General features: G+C 37.3%; 1 protein-coding gene across 4 annotated transcripts in view; it reads right to left on the bottom strand.

Annotated features, from left to right (window-relative positions):
* The window catches only part of LOC131435030 (homeobox protein orthopedia), a 125,121-nt gene extending 105,365 nt beyond the window's left edge, over positions 1-19,756 (bottom strand). For 2 of the 4 annotated variants that reach the window (XM_058602492.1, XM_058602495.1), the window contains exon 1: positions 18,156-19,756. In XM_058602492.1, coding sequence (XP_058458475.1) covers positions 18,156-18,189 — 34 coding nt within the window. In that variant the 5' untranslated portion in view covers positions 18,190-19,756. The remainder of the gene's footprint in view (positions 1-18,155) is intronic. The other 2 variants (XM_058602494.1, XM_058602493.1) reach the window with 2 other exon arrangements.
* Positions 19,757-20,154: the final 398 nt, after the last annotated feature.

Genomic DNA, 20,154 nt, shown 5'->3' with positions numbered 1-20,154 from the left:
GGTGGTCCATTCGGAAAGTCCAATTTTGGGCAACTTTTTCGAGCATTTCGGCCGGAATAGCCCGAATTTCTTCGGAAATGTTGTCTTCCAAAGCTGGAATAGTTACTGGCTTATTTCTGTAGACTTTAGACTTGACGTAGCCCCACAAAAAATAGTCTAAAGGCGTCAAATCGCATGATCTTGGTGGCCAACTTACCGGTCCATTTCTTGAGATGAATTGTTCTCCGAAGTTTTCCCTCAAAATGGCCATAGAATCGCGAGCTGTGTGGCATGTAGCGCCATCTTGTTGAAACCACATGTCAACCAAGTTCAGTTCTTCCATTTTTGGCAACAAAAAGTTTGTTAGCATCGAACGATAGCGATCGCCATTCACTGTAACGTTGCGTCCAACAGCATCTTTGAAAAAATACGGTCCAATGATTCCACCAGCGTACAAACCACACCAAACAGTGCATTTTTCGGGATGCATGGGCAGTTCTTGAACGGCTTCTGGTTGCTCTTCACTCCAAATGCGGCAATTTTGCTTATTTACGTAGCCATTCAACCAGAAATGAGCCTCATCGCTGAACAAAATTTGTCGATAAAAAAGCGGATTTTCCGAATGGACCACCTAAGACGCAGCCGCGGTCAACATTTAAATGAAATTATCTTCAAAAAGTAAATGTCATGTACCAATCTAACGTTTAAAATAAAGAACCGATGAGATTTTGCAAATTTTATGCGTTTTATTGTTTAAAAAAGTTCTCAAGCTCTTAAAAAATCACCCTTTAGTAAGAATATGAAGTGGAGCGAAGAAATGTAGCAAAATTCTCTCACGGTTCATGCATTGAGAGATTCGAGTTCTTGTAGCATCTTCTACCGGATTGAAAATGTTGTATACAATATAGATAGCAATATAGCAGCTTCTGTCAAATTTTCGGCAATCACCAACACTGGATAGTATGATTGGTATGAGAAAGTCATCATTACTCCACTAGGTGGAATAAAATAGGTTTTTTTTATCTGTTGACTCTTCAGGTCATTCGTCTCTTCGGGGCAGAAAATCGAACCCAGGCGGGCTGCGTGAAAGGCATCCACTTACCCATCACGCTATACCCGTCTCCTTAGTGATTAATTCCTTTATTTCTTTCATTTAAGGTCAAGCAAAAAAATCGAGGATTTAGACACGGTTAGAGCACAGCAATTACACTGCCAATGACAGATATTTTTTTATCTTATTATTGTATATTTTAATTTGGCTCAAATTTTGCATAAGCGTTATTTATGGTAAAACGAAAGAGATTTCTACAACAGTTGGCCATTTTCACTCTAGCCTTACTTTTGAGAAAGGACTTAGAAAAATCCTTGGAAAATGTTCAATAACATATATCCCAACGGTGATTTAGATCGATTTGGTATCTTCAGTAATGCTTCAGATGATTTTAAGGACTATGTAATAAAAATTGGTGCGGTCGAAAAACATTTCAAATATCTCAACAAATATATTTTTGATTTTTTCCTTATTTTCTGACATGTTGTAGCTGAAGTCGAAAATAAAATTCCGTCCAATTTGTAGAATTGAGAAATAATATTTGAGATTAGGGGGAAGGGTATAGCGTGATGGGATAGTCGATGCCTTTCACGCAGCCCGCCTGGGTTCGATTCCCAACCCCGCACATAGAGTCAGAAAGATTTTCTGGTCCGAAGAGGCGAAATGACCTAAGATGTTAAAACCTCTATAATTGAAACAAAAACAAAAAAATAATATTTGAGAAAGTTGTGTGTTTTTAAATTAATGTACATTTTTGAAAATCATGAAAAAAGTTTTTTTTTTTGTTTTTAATAACATTTTATGAAAGAACGCCGATCAAAATTTTGCTATATGCTACCGTTCTCGAGATACAGCGGTTTGAGAAAAAATCGGGTGATTTTTATTTTTAATACGATTTTGGACGATCTTTGAATCTTGTTACCATAGAAGCGCATTTTTTTAAAATAGTAGATAAATTGTTAAGCAAAAGTTAGTATTCATTCCATGATATGTTTTTTTGAAACATACTTGTTACTTTCTTAGTTTAAATACCACATCCTTCAATAAAAAGAGAACAGTCTACACACTTCGAAAAAACCCTGTGATTTTGCATCTTATTAGATGCACACAAATGGAGCGTCGCAGTTCACGCAAATTTACGTGAAAGAACATTCAATATTGTGTCTAAAACTCCATGACATGAAATTCATTGAAATAAAAAGAATAGAATACTGATAGCGACCGCCGCGACTTGAACCGAGAATCATTGGATCGCAAGTAAGTCGACTGAGCCACAGAAGCATGCATCTGCTTGGCTGGTAAAAAGTGCATTTAAATTCATACAGTCGCACCTGCTAGCATAACGTAAATTACAGTCGAAACCAGTAAAATTCAAGCTCATCTAACATTAAGTCATTACAAATAAAATTTTCCGTCATTTGACAAATTATGTGTGTGTGTGTGTGTGTGTATGTGTCAAATAATCTCACTAGGTTTTCTCAGAGATGGCTGAACCGATTTCGACAAACTTAGATTCAAATGAAAGGTCTCATGGTCCCATACGGAATTCCTGAATTTCATCCGGATCTGACTTCCGGTTCCGGAGTTATGGGGTAAAGTGTGTTCAATAGTGTACACCGTCACTAAAACCGGCGAAACAAATAACGTATAAGATGTTGTAAACTGGACTCAAAACCGTTATTCCTAATCTTAGGCTCAAATGAAAGTTCTTATGGGCCTACCAAAAATTCCTGCATATTTTCGGATACAACAAATATTTAAATCGTCATTTAGAGTGCGATGGCAAAATTGTATAAAATCTTCAAAATTTGAAAAAAAAAAAAAAACTAGTAGAGTGTGTGAGTCATGTTAGTTGGTGGCCGTATGAACCGACTTCGATTATACCGGTTCTTGGGTTCCGGTGCCAGTAGTGCAACCCACAGTGAACCCACTTTGTTTTCTTAAGGATGACCTACGCGAGCAAAGCACTGTTTCATGCTGTGTGTTATGCACATACAATCTCTTGGTTTCTTTCAAAAACCGAAGAGAAAAATTTTGAATAGAATACCACAATTTAATACATGAAAAGGCATCATTACACCACTAGGTGGATTAAAACAGGTTTTTTACATGTTAGAAGATGGAATATTGTATCATCATTAAAGAAAATACGGCATGCATGAATTTACGTCAAGCGTAAATTAAATTTTTTCTAAGAGTGTACCGTAGCATTTAGCGACATCACATAAATTTTTAAAATACAGAAAAAAAAGATTAAATATATGACTTTTATGTTTCATTTTCAGAACTTTTGACGCAACGAGTTTTCTGTGGACTTTTCAAGGCTATCGGGATAAAACTCAGCAAGTTATGGGCTTTTATCCCGTCCCGTTGACCACGCACAGACCCAAGATTTCTGCTTCGATTGACTTAAAAAGTTGACAAAACATTCTTGAAATGTTGCATTATAACAAAATGCAAATGAAATAAGTTTTTTTAGAATGTACGGACTCCCAAGAGCTATTACTCCTTGTTCCTTCGATTTATACACCAAGAACTTGACACGCGTTTTTCTCTATACCTGGTTTTGAAAGTCCGTGTCCATCGTCATTCAAAAACTACTGCACCATTTTGTTTCAAATTTTGCACACACTTTCCACAAGTAAAACACCAGATCCCACCGTTTTCCTTTTCGTTATTTGTTCCGTTGAAAAGGTTTCACAGCTACAAAAGAGCGGATTTTTTCGTGAAAAATCATACTTTTGACTTTAAACAACCATCAAAAATTGAAAAAGAAAACCATACAGAAACGTTGGGGTTTAGAAAAACATCTACTCTGTCTATACTGCTTTGATTTGCTGACTTCTGACTAGTCTGTGCTGAGATACAGTGGACACCGTAAATCATGATTTTTAAGAAGCGTTCTCTAAAATATCTCTTCATCGCCATATTTATCAATATTTTTCCATGCAAAAACTACAAAATGTTGTTCAAGTGATGCTTTGTATAATGCAAAAAGTTTGAGTTTATTTGGTTGAATCGCTAAAATTAAGTTTTTTTTCATCATTTAGACCCTGACCCCTTGTAATGTTTATTGTAAAGAAGGTTTCAAAACTTCCTTCAACTTTAAATCATTTCAAAATAGATTTAACGCCGGCTTATGCTGATTCTTCATTTTGCCTTATAAACATTACGAAGAATGGTCCACTTGACTGGAATAAGGTCTGACAATAATGTCCAATAGGATTTTGGGGAGTTAACAGAGTGAGATTTGTGATGTAATGCTCAAGACTGCTAAAAGTATTTAATAAAATTGAAAATGTGAATGTGTGATTGTTTCCATGGTGTTAAAAACTGGCAGGGGCGAACATTTTTAAAATTCGCCTCGAGTGCCAGAAACTCTAACTACGCCCTTGATATCCATTACTGAGCAATCAGTAAAATTTCATGTTAATATTCTGATTCGCCATTTTACTATGCCGAGTTCGAGAATCGGTTTCAGATGTCTACGACCCTATTGACATTAAATGCTTACACTAGTTATACTTCAGTTATGCACTGAAAACTACGAAACGATAATGAATTCTCTACCAGTTGTTCTAATTAGTTACTGATCATGTCAAACATCGAGAATATCAACAACATTGTTATTTAAGAAAAGACTTAATAAATCGGCCCTTTTCAGAACCAGTAAATCAATCTCAAAGAGATGATTCGGAAATTTTCTGTCGCAGAAGAATCAAAATGGATCATGAAGTATCATTCTCTTCAATCGAAGAAAGTCAACACTGCTAAACATCGATGATTGTTAATTTAGGATGGACAAGTAAATCCCAAATAACTGTTTACGGTAAAAAAGGCGGGTGAGTAATGTCAGAGACATAACTGGATGTCGTGAATACGAAAACAACTGACATGTTCCTTAACACTTCCGAACATCAATTAGTTGATCAATTGTATGAATTTTGCAAGCATTCCCCTTTTCCACATTTTTCGCAAAAACAAAGAAGGTTTCACTTGATCTCGATTACTGTGAATTTCACACAGCGAAAAGTGCAAAAATCTAACCAAACTGTTCTAGATTTGCACTAAACTGAGGATATTTCGATTTGCGAACAACAAATCCCAATAGTTCTTTAGAAAACTTTTAGAGCCATTAGAACGGCTGATTTTTTTGTAATGCTCTCCACCGTTGCTTTTTCATCCATGCAAATGACTGGCAGCTGTGACGTAATCGCTCTTGTCGGAAGCGAAACTAGCTTTGCAAACGGCACAAAATACATCTGCTCGCATTGGCGATAGAATCCAAACTGATTCAATTTTTGTTAGGAGCTTTCATTTTACGTAATTTCGTTTGTAGCTTTTTCACTAATGGGCAGTCCTAACGGCTATAAAAATAGTTGCATACAGAATTTTAATCGTACAGAACGATTTGTTGTACAGCAGCAGATATTTTGTTCTATTCCTCAGAACGCGTTCTGATTGGTTGGTGTTGACATGGGTCAAATGAGACAGGTTTTTCAATAGTGTACTATTGAAATACTTCAATGCTTTTGCTATACATGTTTAAGTAGAAAAATTTCGATTCTATTGGTAGTTAGATTATATAAATCCTTCCACAGATCACTGAGCTATGAGCTTTAAAAATACGAGAATGGCAAACGCGCCTTATGAATTATCCCCTTTGATACTCGTTTATACCAAACATTTCAGAAAAGTTTAATTTTGCATTATTTTAGATTATGTCACACAACTAAAGATTTTATCATAAAATTGTGATCATATTTCCGATGGCCTGTAGCAAAAATTATGTTGATTCGTTAGATACAACAAGAGATATTCACGATCAAAAACTTATCACTCTCTCAGAGGGTAAATTTTGAAAAGGCGACCTATAGTAAAGTAAGTCGTATTCACGACAAAAGAAAGGCATCATATTTATTCGCAATCACATCAATACAGGCACTGTCCATTCGCCTTTTTATGCCAGTTTTAGGTTGCTGTTAAAGTGAGTGTTGCGTGACACTTGCACTCTGACAGCAACCTTTGTCTGTGGGCTAAAGATGGTCGGATTTCGGGTATTTGTACCCGAAACCGAACTCTACGGCTATTGGCTAGCTTCGGGTACAGATATGTTTGTCAAGTTCGGGTGTACATTTTTACATTTTTAACGGGTACGCATCGGGTTTGGGTTAAAAAATTTTGTTGGATTTCGGGTTTTTTTCGGGTTCGGGTCGGGCACGGGTAAAGATTTTTATTATCATTCGGGTACGGATCGGGTTTAAAAAAATGCTTACCCAACCATCTCTACTGTGTGCCTATCGCCTAGTCTGAAAGTATTCTGGTTCAAAAAGCACTAGCTTTTAAAGTGTGCTAACGTTTCTGTCAATAAAACACCAAGAACTCGATTTTATAATGTTTCGCCAGCGACTTATCAGTTCAATTGAAATCGCTAAACAGATGCAAAGGTTTACACCATTTATGTAACAACTTTAAAGAACATTTGGGGGAAACGAGAAGAAATCGAGATGAAACATGCACTTTTTCGGAACCAAAAAAAAACCTCAAAGTTCACAAGAACTGCCCGACAGAATAGTCTCTGAGTGAAAACATTATTTCGTTTTAAATTTTTGAGTCTCTTCATCCTAAATACTAACACCAGAAGGCCAACGAATTTTCTCAACGACAACAATGAAGCGTCACAAAACCACTTTCAATTATACCACTCCCAATTAAATTATCATAATTTCAATTGTTATCGCTCAATTATAATATCATTAATTATCATTTTATAAATGCAAATTTACACTGCTTGTAAAAGCGCTCGTGGATCTCTGGCTTGAGTCCGGTTTTTTTTTTGTTTTCCCTCCGCTAGAGGCAGTTGTCCCTAACCGTTGACTACAATGGCGCACTATTTAGCACTACATTATGCATGTGCTGTTAATTTATACCAAATTATTACGTTACATTTTCTATTCGGGATTACCCGGATAGTCGCATGTCGTCGTCGGTCCGGTCGATGGAGATAAATTCGAAAGTGCAATGACACGTTAAGCGTTATCGTTTCAGCGGTGGTAAAATTTTCCCAATTTATGATAATTTGCTGATAGTTCTGCAACGTTCGAATGGTGCAGCAGCCACAGTAGCACCCACATCGGAAGGCTTAATTCGCGTTTGATTTATGTCACTTTCCAATATGGCCCCCAGCCGAATCGGTACTTCCGAACGCAAAGGTAAGCAATGTTCCGAAGTACGTTGGTTCGTTTGCGGAATGTTTGGCAATTTACGGGTGGAGTCCAACCTGGAAGACCTGGTGTCTGACGACAATCGCCACTTCACCACAATGGGCACCGTTAAACTGTGCTTGTGGTTGCTTGAACGGCCGAAGTTTGTCTTCATTTGCATCTGTGGCGGCACGATTTGAATCAGATGCTAATGTGTGTTTGATGTGGTATGGTCTTAAAAATATTTTGACATGTTTTCTTACTGGTATCTAGAAATTGTTTGTGTTTTGCGAATCGCGATTTGTATGCTCAGGTGCTACCGGTTTTTAACACGGGTCAATAACTGACGGTAAAATTTTTATCTTCTTCTATGCAAGTTAGATCTCGAGTATTCGAATTTTCACTCGCAGAAATATCGCGAGATAATCAAAAGAAAGAAGAGTCTGCGATGATAATTCGATACTGAATTTGCACTACGTTTCAGTTCGGCACCGAAGTGATTCGTGCAAGATTTAATTATTATATTTCATCCATAAAAAATATCTACTGAATAAATTCCCAACTGAGAAATAATGACTGCAATATTTTAAATGCACGTAGGGTTTTAAATAATAACAACAAAATTTTTAACACATTCCAACTAGTGATTATAGCGACGAAAGGCTGCTTTAATTCCAGCTGGCTGATTACACTGTACTATTTAGATTAAACCCAATAAAACGCATGAATTTGATTCATTAAAGTGACAGGAGCGCAGCATTGTCAGCATGTCTCGAAAGCACAGTAGGTACAGTGTTTCAAGTTCTGACAACTTTTCGGATGTTGATATCTGGATTCGAACGTTTCGATATAGATTAACCGACTAGAAAGCAAGTAATGAAATGCAATATCTGCTGCAACTGTCTACATGTTTCTATGAAATTTTGTTTGACTTATTGACATTAGTGGCTGGAGTCAACTGGGAGACTAATAGAACCAGACAGACTAGACAGAACCAGCCAGTCGTCTGGAATCCGGCGTCAAATAATTGATCCAAAAATAGATCAACTGGGTTGCTGCTTTCTTGTCGTAATTGGTCACAGTTGCAGCTGATTTTCTTTTTCTAACGTTTCAAATTTTGTTGTTCTGTTTCGCTAAGCTATATCATCATTCAAACACAATTTTTATTTATTGTCGTAGAAGTAATTCAAAGCTCGATGATGCATGTCTCATCGCCAGCACCAACAATCAGGAATCATAACTAATTGGCTCAAGTGGCACGTTCCTAGTAATTTGGAGATTTGTGCCTTGCCGTAGCTTCTCATCAGTTTCCTGATGGCAAGGGAAGGATAAAATGAACATGGGAGGGAATGCAGAACGATTTGCAGTATGTACAGACAGAAATAAATTCGGCACCTCATAATGGATGTCAAACAATCTGCTAAAACCTATTTAAGGCCAATACAGAAAGGATTCATTCACTTTAGGAAGAACGATGAACCTTTCTGTCTTTAGATCCTTACCACATTGGGTGAGAAACGATAGAATATCGTTTAATTTTAGCTCCGCATACACAGACTCAACCATGTATGGAGAACCACAAACCCGGATACGTAGTTGCGTTAATGCGGGACAGTTACATATCAAATGATATGAAGTACCCTAATAGCATTCACACAAATCACACGAATAATACTCAGCACGTTGAATAGTAGCCATGTGATAATTGAGTTTGCAATATCCAGTCAGAGCTCTGATTCAAATCTGGTAAAAATGTTTTTGTCTAAGCGCAAGTTTGCAAGCTGCGCCAGTAGCTGGCGTGTGCTTTATCCAACTAGTTGAAAGTGGTGAAGCTGGTTCCGGGCCAACGAAATCATTCTCGCACCAGCTCTAGCCAACTCATAGGCCCAATCATCTCCAGTAATATCAGAATGGTCGGGTACCCATAAGAAGTAAACAGCATTTGAAATGCTGAGGTCTTCAATTTGAGTCCGACATGCGATCACTAGATTCGACCGTGAATTATTCAAACTGAGGGCTTTTAAGGCTGCCTGACTGTCGGAACAAAAATAAATTCGTTTACCACAGATTCTCTGCTGAAGTGCCGATTGTATTCTACACAGAATCGCGTAGATTTCTGCTTGGCTCTAGCCTCATTTCACGACAGTAGACACCAGCACGATCATTCAACAGAGAACCGTTCGTATAACAAACTATGTGTTCATCAAGTTGTCGTTCCAAATAACCAGAAGAGATAGAGGATAGTTCACATTGAATGTTTTGAAAGGAAAACTGCATATGAGTAAGGTCAGTAGGAGCGAATAAATACTCATCCCTGGTAACCATTTGAAACCACAAGCAAGTGTGGCTAGTATCATAATGTATAGGGTTACTGTTCCAAAGCCCTGTAACCTTAAGACGGTATGCACAGGATAATGCTTCTTGTTTTAGGAACACGTGTAGTGGTTTAATACACTGTAGCGCCTCTAGAGCAGCAGTAGGTGTTGTCGTGAATGCTCCTGTCATCGCCATTTGGACCATCCTTTGGAGATGATTTAGCTTTGACTGAACTGTCGCAACTTCTCCTTTCTCCTCCATACAAGTTAAAATTCGTCTAACATTGGCCGAAAACCATGCAAGCTCTTTTAATCCTGAAGTTAATGTGAGCAGACCAATTCAGTTTCAGAATCAAGAATAATCCCGACGTATTTAACTTGATCGACCACAGTCACCTCTGAACCGAAGAACTGTAACGGACGAGCTCCTGTGATTATCCTACGATGAGTGAAAAGCACCATTGATGTTTTGCCCGGATTTACAGATAATCCAACCTGACAACACCATTGCTTAACAGATCGCAGCACCAACAAACTAAACGGTTCTTTTCATGGCATCCGAAATTATCGATGAGTGATTTCCGAAAGTACATTTCGCATAGATTTAAAAAAGTATTCGCAACATGAGACACAGAAACCGAAACGTGTTTGTTGAAGTTGCTTGCACAGTGTTTTGGTGTTCGTTTTAATTTATTCGTAGCATTTATGTACGAGTACAAGTTTTAGTGAAAACGATTTTTACCACAAACAGTTAAAATAGAATGGATGTGAATAACAATGTTAATTCATTGGTAACTGCACTTTTTTATATCATTTATTTATACTAGACTTACAGTAAATTTAAGCAAAACGTTAAACATTTGTAGCGGAACAATCAAATAGTCTTCTATAAAGTCAGTTTCAGCATCAATTGTTTGGGTTTGCAGGGCATCAAGTTTCGAGAAAGTACCTATATTTTCGGTGAACAGGATTATTTCTCACGAAAGGTTGAATCCTACAGAAAATTCATTTCTTCGCGCTCATTAAGGTATTTTGAGATTTGATGCCCTGCTGGATCCGTACTTCATTTTTGTGTAAAACTCAAGAGTCCGGTTTAGCCCCGCGATTTCTAAAATTCTGGAATTTTAGGTTGGTCAGTTCATCGTGGTTTTTCACGAAAACTAATCCATCTTAATAATAATTAATATATCCATATTAAACCATATTAAAAATTGGGAGCTGAAGCTGATTGTTACTCGGGTTGGCGGCTCAATGCATGGAGCGCTGGTCTTACAAGCCAGTTGTCGTATGTTCGAGTCCTAACCTGCAAAGTGTCAACCAAGCAATGATTCTGTACGCTAGGAAGCTGTGAACTCTGTTCCACAGAAGGAATGTAATGTCATAATTTTGCTTTCTAACTATCTGAAGGTTGAAGCTACACTACGGTGTAGATAATTTAGGTAGAAACCTAATTGTAATAGGTATTTGTTCGTTTTCGTAAAAGTGTTCGATTAAGCCCCGGTCTATCCTGCTAGTGAGTAAATTTTAAATTCTTTGTAAGCTATTACCTTATATTAAAAACGGTATTCTGCATGACGTCCAAATATTTTATCGAACTCAACATCAAATTTCGAAAAAAAATAGTTCAAACTAGTGAAAATATTGCTTCGTCAATTGTCAATATTAGTTGAACTAATAAAAACGTTGAATTTATCATTGGGTTTTGCTAAAACCCAAAATATTATTTCAATTGATATCTATAGGTTTAAAATTAAATCCAGCAAAGATAATCTTTAAAATTGACTATAAATACTAATTCGAACTTTTGAGTTCAGCAGTGTCTTCTTTTAGAGAGAGAGAGAGAAATTCAAATTGGCTGAAAATATTTTTTTTTACCTTTTTTTATATATATAAAAAATAGGTATAGAATTCGCTCAAACTTTAGAAAAATTTTCCGAGAAGGTCGAGTGTCATATACCAATCGATTCAGCTCGACGAACTGTGTGTGTGTGTTGTCAACTAAGAGGTCGAGATCTCAGAGATGGCTGGACCGATTTTGATCAAATTAGTCGCAAATGAAAGGCCTCCCCATCACCCTGAACGTTATTGAACGGTTTTGAGACTGGATATTTATTTTTTGAGTTAAACAAAGTTTTATATTTTTTGACAGTATCTGTCACACTTGACCTTGAAAACAGAATATGTGTCCAGACTTAGATTCCGCACGATAATACCTATTCAACAAGCCATAGATTGTTAGAATCCGTTCATTTTAAACGGAGATATCGACATTTTTGTGTAAGCGACTTTTTTCCCTATTCCAGCAGTAGGAGTTTTGAGCGCTGTATGACAAAGCAATGCAACGTGAAACCCGATTTTTTATGCTTTTACATACAATTGTTTATAAGTACCAAAAAGACTGTGACAGCATCCATTCTAATGACAGTTTGCCTCGGACCGATTTTAGCACGGTTCGTTTTTGGCAACATAATCGTTCGAATATGACATATGTAAACCAGAAGATGACAGAATTTTCGAGTTGAAAGCAATTCCATAATTATATTGATTTAAACTACTTATTGGAAGAACATAACTCCCACATACCATTCGACTCAGTTCGTCGAGATCAGCAAATGCGTGTGTGACAAATAATTTCACTCAATTTTTTCGGAGATGACACAACCGTTTTCTACAAACTCAGACTCATATGAAAAATCGTATGCTCCCAAACAAGGTTCCGAAACGAAATTAAAATAGTGTAACTCTTTTTTCTCGTAGATGGCTGAACCGATCTAAGATTCAAATGAAAAGTTTTAAGATCCTATAAAACATCTGGCTTTTCAGTCCGATGCAACTTCCGGTTTCGGGGATATAAAAATGTCTATTTCATATAAATTTATCAGGTTGATTGGGTTTGCAGGTTTGGATAATCGATAACCAAATAAACTTATTTCAGTTCTAGTGGTATTCAGTTTTCGATTCTAAAGGTGCTCAAAAATTTAATTCGAACTACGATTTCTCAAAGATGTCTACACTGATTTACAAACATTTTGAAACAATTCCGGTTCCAGTATCGAGTCGTTTCTCAAAGCTTTATCGTTTCCTCAAAAAAGGGAAAATCGACCAAGACTATTTTAATTAACTGTAGCTTGATACACTCGACTCTAGAGTATGCATCTGTCGTTTGGTCACCGTTTTACCTTCGAGACATTCAATACCTTGAATCAATCCAACGCAAATTCGTCCGTTTTGCAGTTCCATCATTAAAGAGTGATTAAAATCTCAAATTGCCGCCTAAAACAACAATCAGTAAAATAATGTCATGGGAACTTAAACACCGAAGAATATTCATGCAAAAAACACATGTGGATTGATAGAAAAAGGTATCATCTTACTGCTAAGTGGATTAACACCGTTTTTGATAATTCAACTGAAACATCAAAATGAAATTGAGTCTCTGCTAAAAAATGGCAGCAATTTTATTTAGTAAAGTCAACAAATGATTACCAAATTCAATCTTAAACTTAGCTCTCTTTATGATATTTATTTGTTTTTTTTTGCTTTCATTTGAAAAAAGTGTTGCAGTGACGTATCAAATGCTTCTTGAGGCGAATGGTGGTCATATAATATCAGAATCAACATGCAAAAGACGGCTTAAAAGATTTAGAGATAATTATTTTTATGTGAGAAATGAAGGACAAGAAATTCCATCGAAAATGTTGAAGAATCGAAAATGTTCGCCGAATCGCAAGGAATATTGGATGAAGATGATACTTTTTTAGTCAAAAGCGACCATTTAAACCCTTTAGAACTACGAGACAAGGCCGAAAGTGTGGCAAACGGGTGCTACATGTTAAAATGGTATTGAATTCTTCAACTGGAGAGATACCAAAAATGAAATAACCTACAATCTTGATCAAAAAGTAACCGGAATCACCATCGTGTGTCGCTTTCAGTCACCAGATTAGATATTTTTAGGTTGCCACATCTGTCAATGATATTCTATAAAATTTTCTGTTTGACATTTGTAAAAGTAACGCTGTATTGAGTACATCTGCGATTGCGCGTATCGTCGATTTTGTACAATTTTCAAAATAGATTTGAATTTGTTACAACGAATTGGCGACGACATTGCTAATGTTAGAAGAGTGTTTCGGCAACGATACACTGAAGAAAACAGTCGTTTATCAGTGGCGCGAACGTTTCAGAAGTGGCCGTGAGTCTATGAATGATGATGAGGGAAGCGATAGGCCATCGACATCGAAATACGACGAAAACCAGTGTGTTGTGTATCATGAATTTCCTCCAGAAGGTCAGACCGTCAACAAGGAGTATTATTTGGGTGTTATGGCTCGATGTGACTATAAAGCGCTAATATAAAATGTACAAGCATTAGAGATTTTATACTGTAAATATTAATTTAGTGCGACGATCAAACCTAGCTAAGAATAGAGCAGATTGGTGAAAAATAAAACTTTAGGAAACAAATTAATAGCTGCATTGAATTTCTGAAACGGAGCTTTGTAAATTTTATTTTTATTTATCTTGTTTATTCGACTAATTCTACTCATTGGAAATCAAATGTAGTTTACAATCGAATAATCGAACCAGACAACAGTGCTAAGAAGAAGTTTCTGAACAAAATAGCAATAAGATATGAATTGAACATATTTCACTATTGGGGACGGGTATAGTGTGATGGGTAAGTCGATGCCTTTCACGCAGCCCGCCTGGGTTCGATTCCCAACCCCGCACATAGGGTCAGAAAGTTTTTCTGTCCCGAAGAGGTGAATGACATTAATGTTAAAGCCTCTATAAAAGAAACAAAAAAAAAAAATATTTCACTATTATCAAATATAATCGGCATGGTTTAAATAGAAAAGGAAGTTCTTCAACAAAGAATGCCAAGAAAAAGTTTCTAGGTTCGAGACGCGTCAAAGATAAGATATAAATCATAGGAGATAAATGTAGGGATGTAGGGACCCAATAAATATCTTCGACAGGAAATCACCATCACAACATGCTCGCTGTACTGTTCAGAGCAGTTCTTTTGTGCTTTTACTTATTTCAATTTCTGTTCTGTTAATAGTAAAGAATAAAAAAATAAATCAGGTGAAAGTTTTTTTTACATCAAACTCCATATGTTTAATAGCACTAGCAAAGCTGTTTTCGGTCCTTTAATTTAGACATTTTCACATTGTGTTTTATAATAACACTAGCTGACCCGTCGAACTTCGTCTCGTCAGAAGAATTGTCAAAAGACTAAGTGGTCAACGTTTCTTTCCATTATTTTTCTGATTACTTAACCTACAATCAACGGAATTCGACACACACTCACTTTAGCTTCAAAAGAAGAAACATCACCAAAGATTATTGTTAAAATATGAAATACTTCTGTTAAGCGAAAATTGAACAAATGCACAGATTTATATTCTGAACAGTCCATTTTTATGGAATTACTCATATGTGAATGTTCACCCGACAGAACAAACTTTGAAGCAGTTTCTTATACACACAAAATATCTATTTTTGTGTTCGGTAATAATTTTTGCGGCAACGATCTGTAAAATATTATTTTTACTGAAATATACGTAAAATTTATCCAACTCCTATGTAAAAGTTACGGTTATTTATTATTTACTGACACGGTCTGTGAACTCTGAAATGTCATTTCTCTTGACAAACTCAGTGAAAGTTCTACCAATATTCGGAAAAGTAATAAAAAATAATGAAGAATTTCAGTAACCATCACTATACATTCAGCAGAAATACAGATCTGTCAAATAACATAATTTTTGGACGTAAAAATGTGAAAATTTCTAGATTTGTAGAGAAAAGATAGTGGTGCGAATTGATTGCTTGCGAAAAATAGATAATACTGATTCCTAGCGGTAATTTTTATTTAGTGAATATATTCAAAAAGCCTTCTACTACTTTTTATTTCAGCACTCTAAAAATATTTATTTGTATAAATTATTTCTGGAGAGCAAATTTAATGTAATAAATTATGTAATCGGATGGAAATATGTTTTGAAAACAAAATTGCTCCTTCCTTTCACAGATCTCTAATACAATTTACCAAAAAACAGTAATACTTTACGGGTCAAGACGTTTACATATTTTTAGAACTGTTTTGTAAATTTCGCCGAACGTCGGTATTGAATGATGAAGAAGTCATTAGAATTATGACAGATCGAAGTTCAGTGGAACTCTACTCTCTCATTCAGCAAATAAAACTTTTACTGAACGGATTACCGAATGTGTTCAGCTGTTTGAAAGTCAGTAAAACTGTACCGACATCCGTAAAAATAATTCGGTGTGTACAGCTTTCAAGCAGTGAGAAATTTGTCTCAGAATCTGTTATCAAAAAGCGTACCATGCGTACTTTAGAGCTCTAATAAAGCTCGATATTTTCAGGTACTGCGGAACATTTGATTGCTTGGAGACGACGCTTGAATTTTAATTTGGTATTGATCTTAACAGTTCGATCATTCTTCACAGAATATGCAACATAAAATAACAGTCTCAATTCATTATGGTAATCATCTTGAACAATGATATTTAATAACCACTTACTGTGTGCGCTTAGTCTAATCTAAATCATTAGAAAGAAAAATGCAAGGAAAATCTCTTAGTTCGACCTTAGCGCTTCTACAGTACAGTCTTTTCATTGATTCTTGAAAAAAAATCTGATTTGTTAATCTTGCCCCCGCGATGACCAATACTATCCATTTGACTCCAATGAACACCCAATTCATCGACTGGTAAATGATATCAGAACTTTTTCTCCTGCCTACAGCGGTTTTCTAGAACATATGACATAGCAATCCGTCATTAAGTCATTTGGCAAGCAATAATTTTGAGACCCAATTAAGCACGTGGTTCGACGTAATGACGAATCACTAAAGATATATAATAAAGACATGTATGTGCCTACAATAATTTAAAAAAATCTAGTTCGTACCTGGTACTTTCTAAAATGACCGCACTCACCGCTTGGTGGAGCGCGAGATTAATTGCATTGTTATCATTTCGATTAAAGTGTGCCATGAGTAGGGCAGAATCAAATGTCAACATTGTCACTCATTTCGATACCATAATATTAAAAGACGATTGACGACGAAAAATAACTAACAAGATAAGCAAAACGAAAAAAAAACGGAAAAGCACGAAAAATGGGCATCCAAAGCCAGGTCATTATGCTCATTTTTTCCGTATACTCGTGAACCGTAGATTTTGATTTTTTTAACATTTATGCAATCTACTCTGACTTTTTCGTAGTACATAATGGAACGTCGGAAATCTTCTGTGTTAGCACTTGGAATTCTGAGCTTTCCGAGCTTCCAACGCGAAAAGTATACAATGTAACTCCCATTTTACTGCTATAATTCATATCTGCTGTAAACTGTCCTCTCGCTATTAATTTAAATAGAGAAGCTGATTACATCATAACAAACAAAATATTAATTGTACCATAAAATCTCAATATAAACAAATGAGCCAACGAATCGAAAGGTTCTCGCGGTTTGACATTTGTGTTATGAATGTAATGATGAGAACTCAACAGTGCAACCAGTTTATCATCATTGTTGCCAGGTTCATGGAGGACCGTAGATGTGCACCAAAAAATATCGTGACTGTCATGTCTGGAAATTCGTTTGTGGAATCACATCACATCAAGTATGCATGTGAAATCTTCACACAAAACAACTCGTAGCGCGCCAAACGATTTTTTCAACAATCTAGTATTATTTTCTTCGACGGCCAAACACTTATGCAACTCGTTGCGCACCAAACATCAATCGTAGATCTAGCAATCACTGGCGACTTTTTCAGTGGAAAATTCCATTACCCATACAAAACAACTTTATGGATTTTTCCCACATTTCCTCAAAGTTTTCCTAATTTTTTTGATGTACGAACCCGGTGGGAGTAAAAACGGATCAAACAAAAAAAAGAATCATGTAAATCCGTCCATCCGTTCTTACGTGATGCGATTACAAAGAATGATCTCTGCATTTTTATATATATAGATTACTAGTGCAGCTCTACAGTAGCATGTAGGACTAATGATACTTTAATGACAATTCCATATTCGTATGCAAGGAAAATATACAAGATCGGTTTGATGCTTATTGATTATTGGTTAAAGCCGAGGGCAAATAAACGAATAATAATAATAATATCTGAAACCTGTCAAAGTAAACTACACACAATTGGTGCAGTTTTTCCAGGACCGTTCTGTGGACACGAAAATCGACAGCGCCGACAGCTAAAGCGTTTGGGTTCCATGATTACTTATTGAAATTTTCGATCATGTGGAGTTATGAAACAAAGACTTGCAAGGTCTATCGTATCGTATCGTATGAAAAAATACAAGCCATTTCCGATGTTCTTAACACTTCACGTGACTCTCTACATTTGATGAAATTTGAAACAAGAGCATTCAAGCTGTTCCTGACCCTTGAATTAAACAAACTAGAAACATTCGTGTATTTTTTTATATACAACAATATAACATACTTTTCGAAAAATTAGCATCTTTTTCCAAATATTTGCCTTTAGAAGCGTAGGATCCCACGACTGAAAGCACCGTAAAATCTTCATCCCGACTAGCTGGAAACTTACCTCCCAGTCCGGCTGCACTCAGATTGTTCAGCATATTTGCTGAGAAATTTCGTATGGACAGAGCTGACAGCTTGAAGTTTTAGTAACAAGTGTGGTAAGAATTTTCCTTTTGTTCTTCACTCCGAGCGGCAGATTCCACTGTCGTACACTAATCATCCAATAAATTTAAAATTTTTCATTGCCACCGAATGTTTCACTTCCACCATACCGCACACCAACAGTCAACAATATTTAGCTGAACTAGGCTAAAACTTCCACCTGGATCGCAGAGAGTGTCGCGAGAGAAAAGTCCGTTTCTTTACACTATCAATTACGCATATCCATTTCTGGTAAGCTCGGTTTTAATTAGGCAACAACACTAGAAAAGATCGCGGTCTTAAGATCACTCAGCCTCGTCCAATTTGCACCCTCGTTACACAGCCCGATGTACACTTTCACGTTTTTTTTCCACTTTCCTTCCGGCCCGAGCCAATGTGTGTGTGTGCGTTCAATGCAAAAATTCACATTCACCTTCACCCAGTAGAAAACTTCAGCTGGCTAAGGAAGTCGGAGAATTGTTGGCAGCAAGAAAAAAAATCAGCAGTAGCAGCAGTAGTAGCAGCGGCAAACACTTCTCACGCTCATTAATTAGACTATATTAATTGAATGAGTAAGTAACAAATTTAATTCATTACTGCAGCCGGCGGTGTGGAGCGTCGGGGTAAATTACTTATCAAAACTCTCCGACGTTGGCGCCCCGACGGTGTGTGGTCTGACCAAACAAGTAACGACAGTAGTGCGGCCTCGGCGAACAGATCAGTCCGGTCCGGTCTGGTCTGGTCTGATGGGATTTAGTTTCTGTGTTTGATTTGCCCGCAGAGAGCCCGGAGAACCCTCAGAAGGGGTGGTAACCGATCCGGAAGCAGCAGGCAGCAGGAAAGGCGGTCCCAGTCACACTACGGCTGAGGACGGCGGACGGCGGTAAGGAGCGAGCCGATAAACGGTGTGTCCGAGCTTAAGACGAAGTCAAACGAATCCAGGGGGCTTCCTGGGCCACCCGCGATAAAACAATACACAACGCACTCCGAGCGAGATCTGCTTCAGTACTGAACAGCATCCGACGACAGTGACAGAGCGCAACAGTCGCTATAGCTAGTCTTCCTATGCACAACCATGACAAAAACCGGTCAGCGGAAACAACCGGAGGAACGGGGCGCAACGCCACTCGCAGGGCACACAACGCTGTGTGCGTGTGTGTGCGCGACGATGGATCAACCAGATAAAAGCAATATCTTCAAAGCACACCACCCAAGAACAACACAGGAAACGCCGAGACAAGCCGTTTCATTCACACTTCCACTGCTCATCATTTATTCACAGCCATTCCAGTGACGAGTTGTTTTCTCTTTTCCGCACTTACCGGTGGGCGTGACCAACAGTACCAAAACAGAAAATCCATTAGAGTGTCATTTTTTATGCACGTAAACACGTGATTTTAATCAATTTTCGGCAACTGGTGAACACTTCATCGCTTTCGCTGCTAAACACATGTACCGACTGTCAAAACTACACCGAATTCGATCAGTTATCCGTGATGTTATGGTAAATCCAGCGCTAGTACGAATTAGCATGAAACCTTTCGCCTCGGCAGTACAATTGATGGGCCTTACGATTCCATCGCAGAGCGGAGCAACAACTGGCGAAAAAAATCGATCGTCAAGCAGGCACTGGAAGGTAGGCGTGGCCTACTGGTAAGCTGTTGCTAGCGCTAGAACTGCAGAACTTGGCATGCATTCCTTTCCAGGGCCTGCGCGTATGCAGCCCTTCCCGTAGTAATCTATCGGCTGCACTTCAGTTTTTTCCCCCACATTTTCTCGGGATGATTGTGTTTTTGTTGTTTTTCTTTCTGACTTGGCCCACTCGAGAAATGTATCCCGGAAAGAGAGAAAAATGGATATTTTGTCCTGACCGTACAACGATCCTTTACGTTTCATTCGGCGCGAGTATGCTTGAAACTGGA

This window comes from Malaya genurostris, chromosome 3 (assembly GCF_030247185.1).
Source record: "Malaya genurostris strain Urasoe2022 chromosome 3, Malgen_1.1, whole genome shotgun sequence".
Lineage (NCBI taxonomy): Eukaryota > Metazoa > Arthropoda > Insecta > Diptera > Culicidae > Malaya > Malaya genurostris.
The sequence above is the reverse complement of the archived record's forward strand: the minus strand, read 5'-3'. Positions and strand labels throughout refer to the sequence as shown.